Here is a 14041-nt window from a genome sequence, read left to right as displayed (position 1 = left end):
AGACCATTATTCCTCCTCCACCAAACTTTACAGTTGCCACTATGCATTGCGGCAGATAGCGTTCTCATGGCATCCGCCAAACACAGATTAGTCCGTCGGACTGCCAGATGGTGAAGCGTGCGTGACTCATCGCTCCAGAAAACATGTTTCCACTGCTCCAGAGTCCAATGGTGGCGAGCTTTACACCCCACCAGCCGGCACTTGGCATTGCGCATGGTGATCTTAGGCTTGTGTGCGGCACCTCGGCCATGGAAACCCATTTCATGAAGCTCCCAACGAACAGTTATTGTGCTGACGTTGCTTCCAGAGGCAGTTTGGAACTCGGTAGTGAGTGTTGCGACTGAGGACAGATTTTTACGTGCTTCAGCACTCTGCGGTTCCGTTCTGTGAGCTTGTGTGGCCTACCACAGCGTGGCTGAACCGTTGTTGCTCCTAGACGTTTCCACTTCACAATAACAGCACTTACAGTTGACCGGGTCAGCTCTAGCAGGGCAGAAATTTGACTAACTGACTTGTTGGAAAGGTGGCATTCTATGACGGTGCCACGTTGAAAGTCACTGAGCTCTTCAGAAAGGCCATTCTGCTGCCAATGTTTGTCTTTAGAGATTGCATGGCTTTGTGCTCGATTTTAGACACCTGAAATAGCCGAATCCACTCATTTGAAGGGGTGTCCACATACTTTTGTATATATAGTGTAGCTTGTTAGAGAAGACAATAAACGAAATATGATATGTAGACCTGCAGGCAGTTCTAAATGTATATATCAGAAAATAACACACAATACTGCAACATTTATTGACTCACACACTCCTTCACTCATTCTCCCGAAAAACACACACACACACATTTTAAAGGCAAGCTGCACCCAAGTGTAGGACAATTTAAGAGTGGACATCACAAGATTGCCGAAAAATACGCTATATGGGGTGTTAAGGAGGAAGTTTCACGGTACAATACAACATGAATTACAGTGTACACGCAACGCAACAGTGTACACACAAGCGTCACAGTCATTCTGTTGCAGGGATACCCACCTGCATGATGTGCAAAAGAACAATCATGGTTCACAAGGACCTGATTAATATAAGAGGTATATAATATATGCATGTTTTGGCAGTACAAAATAAAACACTCATCTGCAAAACAAACCCATCGTCATCATTGAATCTCAGTGTACATTTAGGAGGAGGCAGAGAGAGCATTGTGAGTCCAGGGAGACGCTCTGAGAAGGAGAGGGAGGAGAGAGGAAGCAGGAGGAGGTGGTTTAGCAGGAGGAAGATGTTAAGGAGTTCTGAGCTTCCTGACATTTCTCTTAGACGTTGCGTAGCTTTCCGTTGCCACCAACAACAGACGTCGGGTCTCAGATAGAGAGTATATACAGTACATACAGTACTTCTGACGTCATCTAATATGTGATATACCAGGTACCATTCAACCCCTCCCTCTTCTCTCCTGTCTTCTTACAACATGGGAACTCTGACTGAGGAATGCTGGGTGGAGTCAGGAGCAGAGGTTGGTGGAGGACGCTGGTGGTGTAGGTAAGTGTTGTGTGTGTGTGTGTGAAGCCTCATGCCTCTCCATCTTGATCAGATGGTGGTCTAGCCTGCAGGCAGGGCTAGGGGCCTGGGGTTAGGGGGTTAGAGGTCCATTATCACCAGCACTTAGCCAAGGGCACCAGCTGGGACGGTCTGATCCTTCGACTGGGACTGAAGATATCCTTCACCTCTGTCTCCAGCTTCACTCCGGGGACCTTGAAGACTGATACAGCTGAGAAAGGGGGGGAGGTAGAGAGAGGGAGGGGGGGGGGGTAGAGAGAGAAAGACAGATATAGAAGGAGAGAGAGAGAGAGAGAGAGAGAGAGAGAGAGAGAGAGAGAGAGAGAGAGAGAGAGAGAGAGAGAGAGAGAGAGAGAGAGAGAGAGAGAGAGAGAGTCAGACAACTCTTACGGCTTCACATCATTACAAAGTCAGGTGGAAAAGTTCCTCGGCCAGCTCACCAACAGTAACAAAAAGATAAACATCTCCCACACTAACTCCCGGAGAAGCCTTATAGGGCAGTTGGTCTGACAGATACCGATCATGGCAGCTCAGACAGCTTAGAGCCTAAACGCCACCACGCCCCCCTTACAGACTTACTGGCTACTAGCTGGGACGCGATCAAAGGGGCCTCTCATAGGCACCTGGTGTTGGGTGTGGTCGTGTACAGTCCAGCTAGAGCCCCATCCCTAACAACTACAATGACTTCTCTTCCCAACACTTGATGCTGCTCGCCACTCTTCCAGTTATTTTGTGATACATTGTGTGAAGGTAAAAGGGCTACTCATTACTACTGGTCTGTTTCTAGGCCTTCTCCCTTCTGCCCTGCCGAGACCTTGGCATCATTAAAAGAACTTTGTTCATCCTGGTGAGAACCTTCTCTCCCCACGCTCTTTCGCTTCTTAGTTGCTCTCTCTCTCGCTCTCTCTCGCTCCCTATTCTCCTTCTCCTCTCTGTTCATTGATGTCTCTCCCCTACGGTCTATTCTCCCTGTCTGGGATGCCATGCAGAGGACTAGTAGTAATGATGGCTCATTATCGAAAGAGCAGAGTGTGTGTGTGTGTGTGTGTTCAACTATACTTGTGGGGATAGTAAACAAACAAAAATTTGATAAACTGGGGAAATTTTGTTGGTGGGAGATCAAATGTGTTCGGTTTTGGGTTAGGGTTAGGGTAAGGGTTAGGGGTTAAGGAAAATAGAATTTCGAATGGGACTGAATGGTATGTCCCCACAAGGTTAGTTGCGCAAGACTGTGTGTGTGTGTGTGTGTGTGTGTGTGTGTGTGTGTGTGTGTGTACGCTCCCGCGCATGCATCTCCCAGCATGTGTGTGTAGGACACATTCAGCTGGAAGCCTACTGCTTGACCATATCAGACACTGTATCCCCTGAGGTTTTGTTCCTATCTAATACATTCCTCCATTTCACTAATATCTATCCCTGTACTCTTCTTCTGTTCACTGAATATTATTTCTACGGCCTGGAAAAACACATCTATGTTCAAACCGAACCAGGCAGACTGTCAGCGCGATANGGTCTATTCTCCCTGTCTGGGATGCCATGCAGAGGACTAGTAGTAATGATGGCTCATTATCGAAAGAGCAGAGTGTGTGTGTGTGTGTGTGTTCAACTATACTTGTGGGGATAGTAAACAAACAAAAATTTGATAAACTGGGGAAATTTTGTTGGTGGGAGATCAAATGTGTTCGGTTTTGGGTTAGGGTTAGGGTAAGGGTTAGGGGTTAAGGAAAATAGAATTTCGAATGGGACTGAATGGTATGTCCCCACAAGGTTAGTTGCGCAAGACTGTGTGTGTGTGTGTGTGTGTGTGTGTGTGTGTGTGTGTGTGTACGCTCCCGCGCATGCATCTCCCAGCATGTGTGTGTAGGACACATTCAGCTGGAAGCCTACTGCTTGACCATATCAGACACTGTATCCCCTGAGGTTTTGTTCCTATCTAATACATTCCTCCATTTCACTAATATCTATCCCTGTACTCTTCTTCTGTTCACTGAATATTATTTCTACGGCCTGGAAAAACACATCTATGTTCAAACCGAACCAGGCAGACTGTCAGCGCGATAGACAGACAGGTGGAGAGAGACTTCAAATGCAACTTTGCTTACTTATACATCCACTTTCCTGATGTATATCTGTTTAGCCACCCGAGAGCTGTGGAGACAGTCTGATCTCTTCAAAGGAGCCATCTGTGCTCACAGTAGGAAGCTCGTGTCTTTAATCATGCGTCGGATGGGTAGACTGTTTAAGTGACAAACTGCACTGGAGTTTAGTGCAACGGAGTGTCAATCTCTCTCACCGGCAGGGAGAAACAGAGAATATTGATGGGGGGGGGGGGGGAGTCAGAGGAGGGAAATATATGCGCATGAATACGCACGCGCACGTACAAGCACATGCTTAGTCTCCAACATGTGTACACACACACAGAGACAAACACACACACACCACATTATGCATCACTTGACTGTCAATGCTGTGACAAAACACACATATTCTTATTGCATAGATATATTGATATGTTATGTGTTTCATTGAGGTGGAGTGACACATACATACACTCACTGTCTCGTAGCTGCATGATGGGGGGCGGTAGCGTGTTGAAATAGGGGTGCTGCAGTGCATCCTGGGCCGAGATGCGGTCTCGTGGGATGGTGATCAGAATCTGCTGGGCCAGGTCCTCTGTCTTGTAGGGCAACTTGGACAGTCTGAGGGGGAAGCAGAGGGGACTATAAGAGATACACACACAACCCCCAATAGATACACATACTTTATGTAAATGATTTTACATCCATAACCATTAGACATATAACAACAACCCAGCCACACTTCTCAGTCATTTGCATTAATTCAAGTCAATTTTCCCCACTGGCGTGCATAGCTCTACCCCACGCGCAGCCTACCCCCCCCCCCCCCCCCCCCCCCCCCCTGCTTTGTGTGCCTCCTCGCTGTCCTACTGAAGTAACTTTTATCTCAAAATGTAATTATCTGCTATTTCTGTGTGTGTTTTTCTGACAGTGTCCATGTATTTAGAGAAAAGAGCATTTGGTCCCAACAGGGGGTCTAGTTAATTAAATCCATGGCTAGAACAAGAGAGAGAGGGGGAGATGGGTGGGGGAGAGACCAACTCCCATTCATCCGTCTTGAAAAGACCTGCATTAAAAATCACACCATAACTCCCCTGAGTCTCTCTGTGTCTCTCTGTCTCTCTGTCTCTCTGTCTCTGTGTCTCTGTGTCTCTGTGTCTCTGTGTCTCTCTGTGTCTCTCTCTCTCTCTCTCTCTCTCTCTCTCTCTCTCTCTCTCTCTCTCTCTCTCTCTCTCTCTCTCTCTCTCTCTCTCTCTCTCTCTCTCTCTCTCATGTGCTGTGCAGCAGGACTGACTTTGATGACCATGAGGACTCTCTCTTTCTTATCTCCCGTTCTCTCTCTCTCTTTCTCTCCCTTCCTCACTGTCTCTCATTTAAATCCTTTAGATCCATATTCCTAGTAATGTGTTTCCCTATTTCAGAGTGATTTTTTTTCAGACAAGACTGCATTAGTGTGCTACAGACTGTTGAGTGGGTCTCATATTTGTTATGACAGCGAGTCAGAGACTACCCCAGACATCCTCTCTCTCCCATAACCCGACTGTGTGTGTGTGCATGTGTGTGTATGTGCCTGTGTGTGTGTGTGTCTGCCCCCCCCCCCCCCCCCTGTGGGCTGGTACAGGAGCAGAGCTGTGTTGGGTCAGATGTCACCATGATGGTTGGAAGGGGGAGGAAGGCGGGAGGAGGGGAGGAGACACGCCTGGTCAGACAAAGAATCTCCTGTTACCACAGGGCTAACTGCCCACCTCTGCAGCCCCCCCCCCCCCTCCCCTCCCCCCCTCCCCCTCCCCAGCCGGAGGCAATGGAATGGGCAAACACACACGGCCGTCCAAAACGGAGTAGTTCCATACCCTACACTATGTACACATGTATCCAAACTCTACCTCTACAGTCACTTATATGCTGGAGCGGAATACTATTTGTATCAAATGTTCACATTTGCAGGTTGCTGAGATACATTAGACAAACGTTCACAAACTCATAGTGCTGGCAGAACACTGAGCAAACTGATTTCACCGTACCTTTTCCAAACATTCCTGAATTGCTGGGGCTCACATGGTTGAAACCATTCTGTAGGAAGAGGAGAACAGCACAAGCAGGTTAGTTAGGAAATGTTTGGCCTGCAACTATGGCTGCAAAGGCATGCAAGATGGAACAGTGAGGTGGGTCAGCCCACAGGACACAAAAAAAAACAAAATATCTGTGTAAACTTACGGTAAAGTAGTCCTTGTTCTCTTTGATGATTAATGCTACAGCTAGGGTATCCTGGCGGCCAGACTAAGTGAAACATGCTTTGGCACTACTGATCGCAATTTGTGGTTTCTGAGCCCTGGCGTAGAGTTTTAATGAGAGTGTTTTAACGGTTGGATAGCCGGTGCTTTGGACAGCCCCGATGCTCCATGATGAATTAATAGTGAACCGTGGAGATTGAACTGTTTGAAATAAAAACACATTTAAAAAAAAAAAAAAAGAAGAAATGTATGCACTCAGTCTCTCCTGCAGGGCGCAACGGAGCATAAACAAACACACATTTTTAGACAAGCATTCTATATAGTATAGGCTAGCTATCACTTTCCCCTGGCCAGTCAGGTCACTGAAGGAATATTTTCCCTATATTTTCCCTCTTCCCTTCTTGGCCTCTCCCTATTCTGTGCTGGCCACCCGCTCTGCCCTTCTGAAAGCTGCCCAGGCCTTTATCTATTGGTCCATTCAGCTCCCACATCTGGAGAGACCCAGTGCTGCCAGCAGCAGTCAGGGGGCCAGGTAGGGAGCTAGCCAGGTGGGAGAGAGGGGGAGAGGGGATGGGGAGAGGAGGAAATACCTAGGGTCATGCCCACACAAGGACAACCAACATGGGTGTCCTAAAACACCACAGTAACATGCATGTGCACACGCCTGCACTCACTCACTCGCTCTCACACACACACACACACCACCCCCCCACTGCTGTTTTCCCCTTATATCAGCTCATTCTCCACCCCAAACACAGCGGATTGGTACAATATGTCGGAGTCTATAGCTGTCAGACACAGAGGTTCCAAGTCCAGACATTCTTCATGCCCAGATTGCACCCCCCCTCCCCACACAGACAAGGCAGAGAAAGCTGTCTGGCTCACCCTCCTGTGTGTGTGTGTGTGTGTGTGTGTGTGTGTGTGTGTGTGTGTGTGTGTGTGTGTGTGTGTGTGTGTGTGTGTGTGTGTGTGTGTGTGTGTGTGTGTGTGTGTGTGTGTGTGTGGGCGTGTGTGCGTGGGCGTGTGTGTGTGCGTGTACACCAGAGCATGTGAGCGGAGTTGAGCGGTTGAAAATCCCGCTCATCGCTGGAGTTGGTGCTTGCACACAGTCCCGGCGCTCCATGTGCTTTCATACTGCTCAGCTAAAAACCGCTCCGGGCTCACAGGGGAAAACAAACTGCCACGCCAAATTCACTCCATTCATTCAAATCCCAATTTAACCAACACCCATCTATTTCCGTGGCTACCTGGACCTACCAATTGGTTTTTAAAGTACTGAAACCAAACCATATGGATTTGAATGAAAACTATGTTGAATAAACACGAAAAGGTGAATGTAAGAATGTCATATTAAACAGCATATAAACACTCTAAATAGGTCAGGAGACAGACAGGAAGCGTAAGAAGGAACGGAAATGAATTACTCAGGCTATATCATTTCTATTATGTCAATGCTATAGTCTACAAAGAAATACATTGTGAAGCATTTGTGAGTGCGACACAATAGGCTAGTAGGGACATAAAGGGCTTTAAACCACATTTCCTTGTATTAAATCATCATAATCTACATATTGTGCATATAGGCTGTGACTAAAAAGGAAAGCATTTTTAGAATTCATGTTTAGAAACATGAGTTTGGCCAGTCTGTGGTTCCAGGCTCATGTGATGGTGCCTGGAGAGCCGGCCAGCAGCAGAGAATATCCTCCCCACACTTGCAGGACAGTTGCGGATGCTAAACACCCTTTTGGCCCTTCTTGCCAGGTTGGGCAGAGACGCTGAGTTGGGTTTTATTTTTCTATAGGTCGGCCTAAAGGTTTTTTAGGCAAAATAACAAAATGAAAACGGAAGCTCCTTGAACGTGGGAATATGCCAGGCCCGTTGGGCCAAAATCAATTATGGCCTATTTTATAGATAATAGAAAGAAAATGAACAAAACGTTTAAGTTTAGAAATAGTTTGCTACAATGACACACTTAGTTATCTACCCGCCTATTTCCTTTCTTTTAGCAGGTGCACATAGCATGCTTTTGGGATACGTGTCTTTTCAGATTCCACAAGGATTCTTTAGTTGTGGACACTAAATCATCGCACTCCCTCTCTTGCTCTTGGTCCTCATCTTTGTAAGTCACCTTGATTTAGCAGCTGTGTGTTTTATCAGTTTCTTTATGAACATATTTAGTGAACTCGACAGTAGAAAAAAGCAAGGGACTATAGCAGCACACACGCAGACTACAAATGCATGCTGGGACGGGCCTGCCTTGAGCTCACAACGTGAGTGCTATTGGAACAAAATTGGAGCGGGCGAGAAGACCGACGCTCCAGCCTTTAAAAATCTTACTCTACGCTCCAGTCAAATTGGGCACACTCTGCTCCTCGCTCCAATCCAGCTCCACTCCGCTCACATACTCTAGTGTGTACAAGCATCTGCCTGTCTCGTCTGTCTTCTCATCTCCAACCTCACTGCTCTGTTTGCTTTACACATATTTTATACAAAACGTTCTCCATCTTTTTGACTTCCAGACCTTTCTACTAGCCCATCTTCTCTCAGCATCTCATCGCCCCCAACCAATGTCAGAGCCCTTATTGAACTGCATGGGGCAGCACAGACAGGACCCACTGTGTAGTTTGGAGATTCATCTATGCATTTATTCAGCACTTATGTTTATTTATTAATGTTTGCTGAGGAACTTTAAGACTTTAACAGTCTGAGGTTTTGAATTCCTATGGGTCTTGTAGGGGAGGAATTAGCAGAGACAGAGAGTAACCCATATTTTCTGCAACGCAACACACGCACACACACACACACACACACACACACACACACACACACACACACACACACACACACACACACACACACACACACACACACACACACACACACACACACACACACACACACACACACACACACACACACACACACACACACAGTCTTGTATAACTAACCTTGTGGGGAGACACAATTCAGTCCTTCAAAATGCTATTTTCCCTAACCCTAATGCCAAATTTCCCAAACCTTAATGCCAAAACCTAATCTTAACCCCAAAATGTAACCTTAAACATAACCCTAGCTCCTAACCCTAATTCTAACCCTAACACTAATTCTAACCTTAACCCTTAACCCCATAGGAATAGCATTTTAACTTGTGGGGACTAACAAAATGTCCCGTTGGACAAATGTTTGTTTGTTTACTATTCTTGTATAGTATAGTATAGTTAAACACACACACACACACACACACACACACACACACACACACACACACACACACACACACACACACACACACACACACACACACACACACACACACACACACACACACACACACAGTCAGCTGTGAAACATGTCACCCTCAAACTCCCTTTGTAGACCATTACTGGACGAGTGGGAAGACAAGCTGACTCAGGTTCAACTCAGCATGAGGTTTAAATCTCAGGGTTGGATGGAAGAGTATAAAAGACTGACAAGTACACACATCTGGGTATGGTGTCATTGAGCATGGTTTACAAGGTGAAAGTGAGAGATCAGTATAGGTGAGTCAGAAGAGTAGAGCTCTGTCCAAAACCACACCGTCTGGAGGTCCATTTGAAGGTCTTCCTCGTTCCTGACATCATTCTCTCTCAGACCAAAGAGTTAACTCCCACACATAGCCTTCGCACGGACTCCTCTCGCAGGTGTCTTTGTCAGCCACACGCCATGCATCTCAACTCTCTTAAACCACAGTGCATTAGAAAGAGCTAAAATACTCTCTTCCCACAGCCGTCTTAAATGCCACGAGTCTGGAAAGCAAAAGCAGCACTATAGACCAACAGGCCCACAGTCCCATACAACCCCAGTGAAAATGTATCTCGTTGACTTCTTCTACCCCCTAGTGGTTAGGGATGAGCCACACAGCAAACCACGAGTCTAGTCTGCTGTGGTGTCGAGCTTTATTAAGTGTGTAGATTACCCAGACTAATCCCAAACTAATCCCTCCCTGACCCTTGTCTGACCCAATGGGAATGACTGTATTTTCTCAGTAGCACATGGATTGGATTATTGTAATGGTCATGAGGGAGGAGGAGGAGGATGAAAGGGAGGAAGAGGTTCTGACCTGGTCTGAAGTTGGGCAGCTCGTTCACTCCTGGCCACGACTCCTCAGTCGGGACCCCTACGACCTGGAGACAGACAGAAAGGGTCCAGAGTGAGCCATCAACCGCCATCTCTACTAGTTTTTATGGATCTACACTCTTAGAAAAAAGGCTTCCAAAGGGGTTCTTCGTCTGTCCCCATAGGAAAACACTTTTTGGTTCCAGGTAGCACTCTTTGGGTTCCAGGTAGAACCTTTTTGGGGTTCAATGAAGAACCCGCTGTAGAAAGGTTCTACCTGGAACCAAAAATTGGTTCTCCAATGGGAACAGTCAAAGAACCCGTTAAGCTTCTAGATAGCACCTTTTTTTCTAAGAATGTAGAGAGGATGATACCATTGAAAAGAGTGAAAGGGGGATCCTACTCACAGCCCATATTTTCTGCAGCTGCTCAAAGACGTCTGCCACCCCTGGAAAGGCTGGCGTCCCCTGAAGCATCTCAATGAAGATGCAACCAGCTCCCCTGGAAGACAACACAGGTTTAAGGGAGTCATTTAATAATCAGTGAAAAAAGAGAGATGGACGGCACATCTTTCTTCAGTACGTCATAATCGGCACAATAAGTGAACTCATTTGGTAAAAACTAAAAAGGTAGGTTTTGTATCCTAAGCAGTCTATTTATAGAGGGCAAAACATAGCATAGAAAAAGGGGATGAATTCAAAAACGTATCCTTGGTCAAATATTAAAACCTTCCGAAATATACAACACGAAGCAAATACCTGGGTTATGGCCAACCCATTTGATTATTGCTGTTAAAATACTAACCCTTTTGATACATTTCTCTTTGTATTCAAAGACCTTAAACAACATGTGGTCCCAATCTTTTCTATTTGGAAAGGTCAAATAAAAACATGCCCAGATATCATTAACATTAATGCACAGGATGGTTTATACCAACGCTTATGCTATTCATTAGTACAAAATTATTTTAACTCTGGGGGGAAATAATATTTTGCTTTGGAGAGCAACTAAAACATTTGTTTTTCAGTACGGCACCAAAACATCGTTAGACAAAGGCCAAGAGGTTAAACTCTTCTGAACACGCAACATTCTCTGAGCAAACCTGAGGTAACTCACTCTGTAGGAGTACTAATGGCAACACTAATGGCAGCTACTCCTAAACCACCACTGACGCCACGTTCAAAACAACTGAGAACTAGGAAACCTCCGACTTCAGTGCGTTCAAGACAACTGGGAACTAGGAAATCTCCGACTTCAGTGCGTTCAAGACAACTGAGAACTAGGAAATCTCTGACTTCAGTGCGTTCAAGACAACTGGGAACTAGGAAATCTCCGACTTCAGTGCGTTCAAGACAACTGGGAACTCTGAAAAAAACCCAGCTCAGACTAGGAAAAATGACATCATGATTTGACCTAGGTTTTCTCCCAGAGTTCCCAGTTGTCTTGAAAGCACCATGACACAGTGGTCTAAGTAGTTATGCAGTCTCTAGAACAGTATGGGCACGGTCCAGTGGTATTCTGGTGTTATTCTGGTTCAATGCTGGCACAGCCAGAAGAGGACTGGCCACCCCTCATAGCTTGGTTCCTCTCTAGGTTTCTTCCTAGGTTCTGGCCTTTCTAGGGAGCCTATCCTAGCCACCGTGCTTCTACACCTGCATTGCTTGCTGTTTGGGGTTTTAGGCTGGGTTTCTGTACAGCACATTGAGATATCAGCTGATGTAAGAAGGGCTTTATAAATACATTTGATTTGGTGGGTTCAGATCTGGCTGTCCAGTGGGAAAAGCTGATTGAAATGACAGTATTGCAACCTTGCCTGCAGGGTGGTTGGTTATGGAGGATTTTCAGACCCTGTCCAGATATGTCCAAATATGTCCAGTCCACTCACCAGATGTCCAGAGCAGTGGAGTAATCACTGGAACCCAGGAGGACATCAGGAGGTCGATACCACAGAGTCACCACCTCAGACGAATAGGTCTGGCACGGGATGGACTTGGACCGGGCCAGCCCTAGTAGATACAGACGGAACCATATAGTTATAACATGCATACAATACCACACATAACATACATATCACATCAAATGTTATTTGTCACATGCACATGGCTAGCAGATGTTAATGTGAGTGTAGCGAAATGCTTGTGCTTATAGTTCCGACAGTGCAGTAATATCTAACAAGTAATCTAACAATTCCCCAACAACTACCTAATACACACAAAAGGGTGAATGAGAATATGTACATGTAAGTATATGGATGAGCGATGGCTGAGCGGCATAGGCAAGGTGCAGTAGATGGTATAAAACACAGTATATACAGTTGAAGTCGGAAGTTTGCATTCACCTTGGCCAAATACATTTAAACTCAGTTTTTCACAATTCCTGACATTTAATCCTAGTAAAAATTCCCTGTCTTAGGGAAAAACAGCTTCTATCTCAAGGCCATCAGACTGTTAAATGGCCATCACCACATTGAGTGGCTGCTTTGTCACCACATTGAGTGGCTGCTGCCAACATACTGACTCAAATCTCTAGCCACTTTAATAATAAAAAATTGGATGTAATAAATGTATCACTAGTCACTTTAAGCAATGCCACTTTATGTAATGTTTACATACCCTCCATTTCTCATCTCATATGTACAGTCGAAGTCGGAAGTTTACATACACCGTGGCCAAATACATTTAAACTCAGATTTTCACAAATCCTGACATTTAATCCTAGTAAAAATTCCCTGTCTTAGGTCAGTTAGGATCACCACTTTATTTTAAGAATGTGAAGTGTCAGAATAATAGAAGAGAGAATGATTTATTTCAGCTTTTATTTCTTTCATCACATTCCCAGTGGGTCAGAAGTTTACATACACTCAATTAGTATTTGGTAGCATTGCATTTAAATTGTTTAACTTGGGTCAAACATTTCGGGTAGCCTTCCACAAGCTTCCCACAATAAGTTGGGTGAATTTTGGCCCATTATTCCTGACAGAGTTGGTGTAACTGAGTCAGGTTTGTAGGCCTTCTTGCTCGCACACGCATTTTCAGTTCTGCCCACAAATTTTCTATATGATTGAGGTCAGGGCTTTGTGGTGGCCACTCCAATACCTTGACTTATTTGTCCTTAAGCCATTTTGCCACAACTTTGGAAGTATGCTTGGGGTCATTGTCCATTCGGAAGACCCATTTGCGACCAAGCTTCAACTTCCTGACTTATATCTTGAGATGTTGCTTCAATATATCCACAGAATTTTCTTTCCTCATAATTGCATCTATTTTGTGAAGTGCACCAGTCCCTCCTGCAGCAAAGCACCCCCACAACATGATGTTGCCACCCCCGTGCTTCACGGTTGGGATGATGTTCTTCGGCTTGCAAGCCTCCCCCTTTTTTCTCCAAACATAACGATGGTCATTATGGCCAAACAGTTCTATTTTTGTTTCATCAGACCAGAGGACATTTCTCCAAAAAGTACGATCTTTGTCCCCATGTGCAGTTGCAAACCGTAGTCTGGCTTTTTTATGGCGGTTTTGGAGCAGTGGCTTCTTCGTTTCTGAGCGGCCTTTCAGGTTATGTCGATATAGAACTCGTTTTACTGTGGATATAGATACTTTTGTACCTGTTTCCGCCAGCATCTTCACAAGGTCCTTTGCTGTTGTTCTGGGATTGATTTGCCCTTTTCGCACCAAAGTACGTTCATCTCTAGGAGACAAAACTCTTTTCTGAGCGGTATGATGGCTGCGTGGTCCCATGGTGTTTAAACTTGCGTACTATTGTTTGTACAGATGAACGTGGTACCTTCAGGCATTTGGAAATTGCTCCCATGGATGAACCAGACTTGTGTGATTTCTTTTGATTTTCCCGTGATGTCAAGCAAAAAGGCACTGAGTTTGAAGGTAGGCCTTGAAATACATACACAGGTACACCTCCAATTGACTCAAATTATGTCAATTAGCCTTTCAAAAGCTTCTAAAACCATAACATCATTGTCTGCAATTTTCCAAGCTGTTTAAAGTCGCAGTCAACTTAGTGTATGTAAACTTCTGACCCACTGGAATTGTGATACAGTGAATTATAAGTGAAATAATCTGTCTGT

The 14041-nt window shown here is 45.3% G+C and overlaps 1 protein-coding gene across 5 annotated transcripts in view; it reads right to left on the bottom strand.

The window, feature by feature from the left end:
* Positions 1–771: 771 nt before the first annotated feature.
* The window catches only part of LOC129859600 (cyclin-dependent kinase 15-like), a 36545-nt gene continuing 23275 nt past the window's right edge, over positions 772–14041 (bottom strand). For 3 of the 5 annotated variants that reach the window (XM_055929584.1, XM_055929585.1, XM_055929588.1), the window contains 6 exons: positions 11846–11966; positions 10368–10461; positions 9965–10028; positions 5656–5704; positions 4107–4255; positions 772–1767 (listed from right to left, as the gene is read on the bottom strand). In XM_055929584.1, coding sequence (XP_055785559.1) covers positions 1652–1767; positions 4107–4255; positions 5656–5704; positions 9965–10028; positions 10368–10461; positions 11846–11966 — 593 coding nt within the window. In that variant the 3' untranslated portion in view covers positions 772–1651. Of the gene's footprint in view, positions 1768–4102; positions 4256–5655; positions 5705–9964; positions 10029–10367; positions 10462–11845; positions 11967–14041 lie in introns of all 5 variants that reach the window. The other 2 variants (XM_055929587.1, XM_055929586.1) reach the window with 2 other exon arrangements.

The sequence above is a fragment of the Salvelinus fontinalis genome, chromosome 7 (genome assembly GCF_029448725.1).
Source record: "Salvelinus fontinalis isolate EN_2023a chromosome 7, ASM2944872v1, whole genome shotgun sequence".
NCBI classification, from domain to species: Eukaryota; Metazoa; Chordata; class Actinopteri; order Salmoniformes; family Salmonidae; genus Salvelinus; species Salvelinus fontinalis.
The sequence above is the reverse complement of the archived record's forward strand: the minus strand, read 5'-3'. Positions and strand labels throughout refer to the sequence as shown.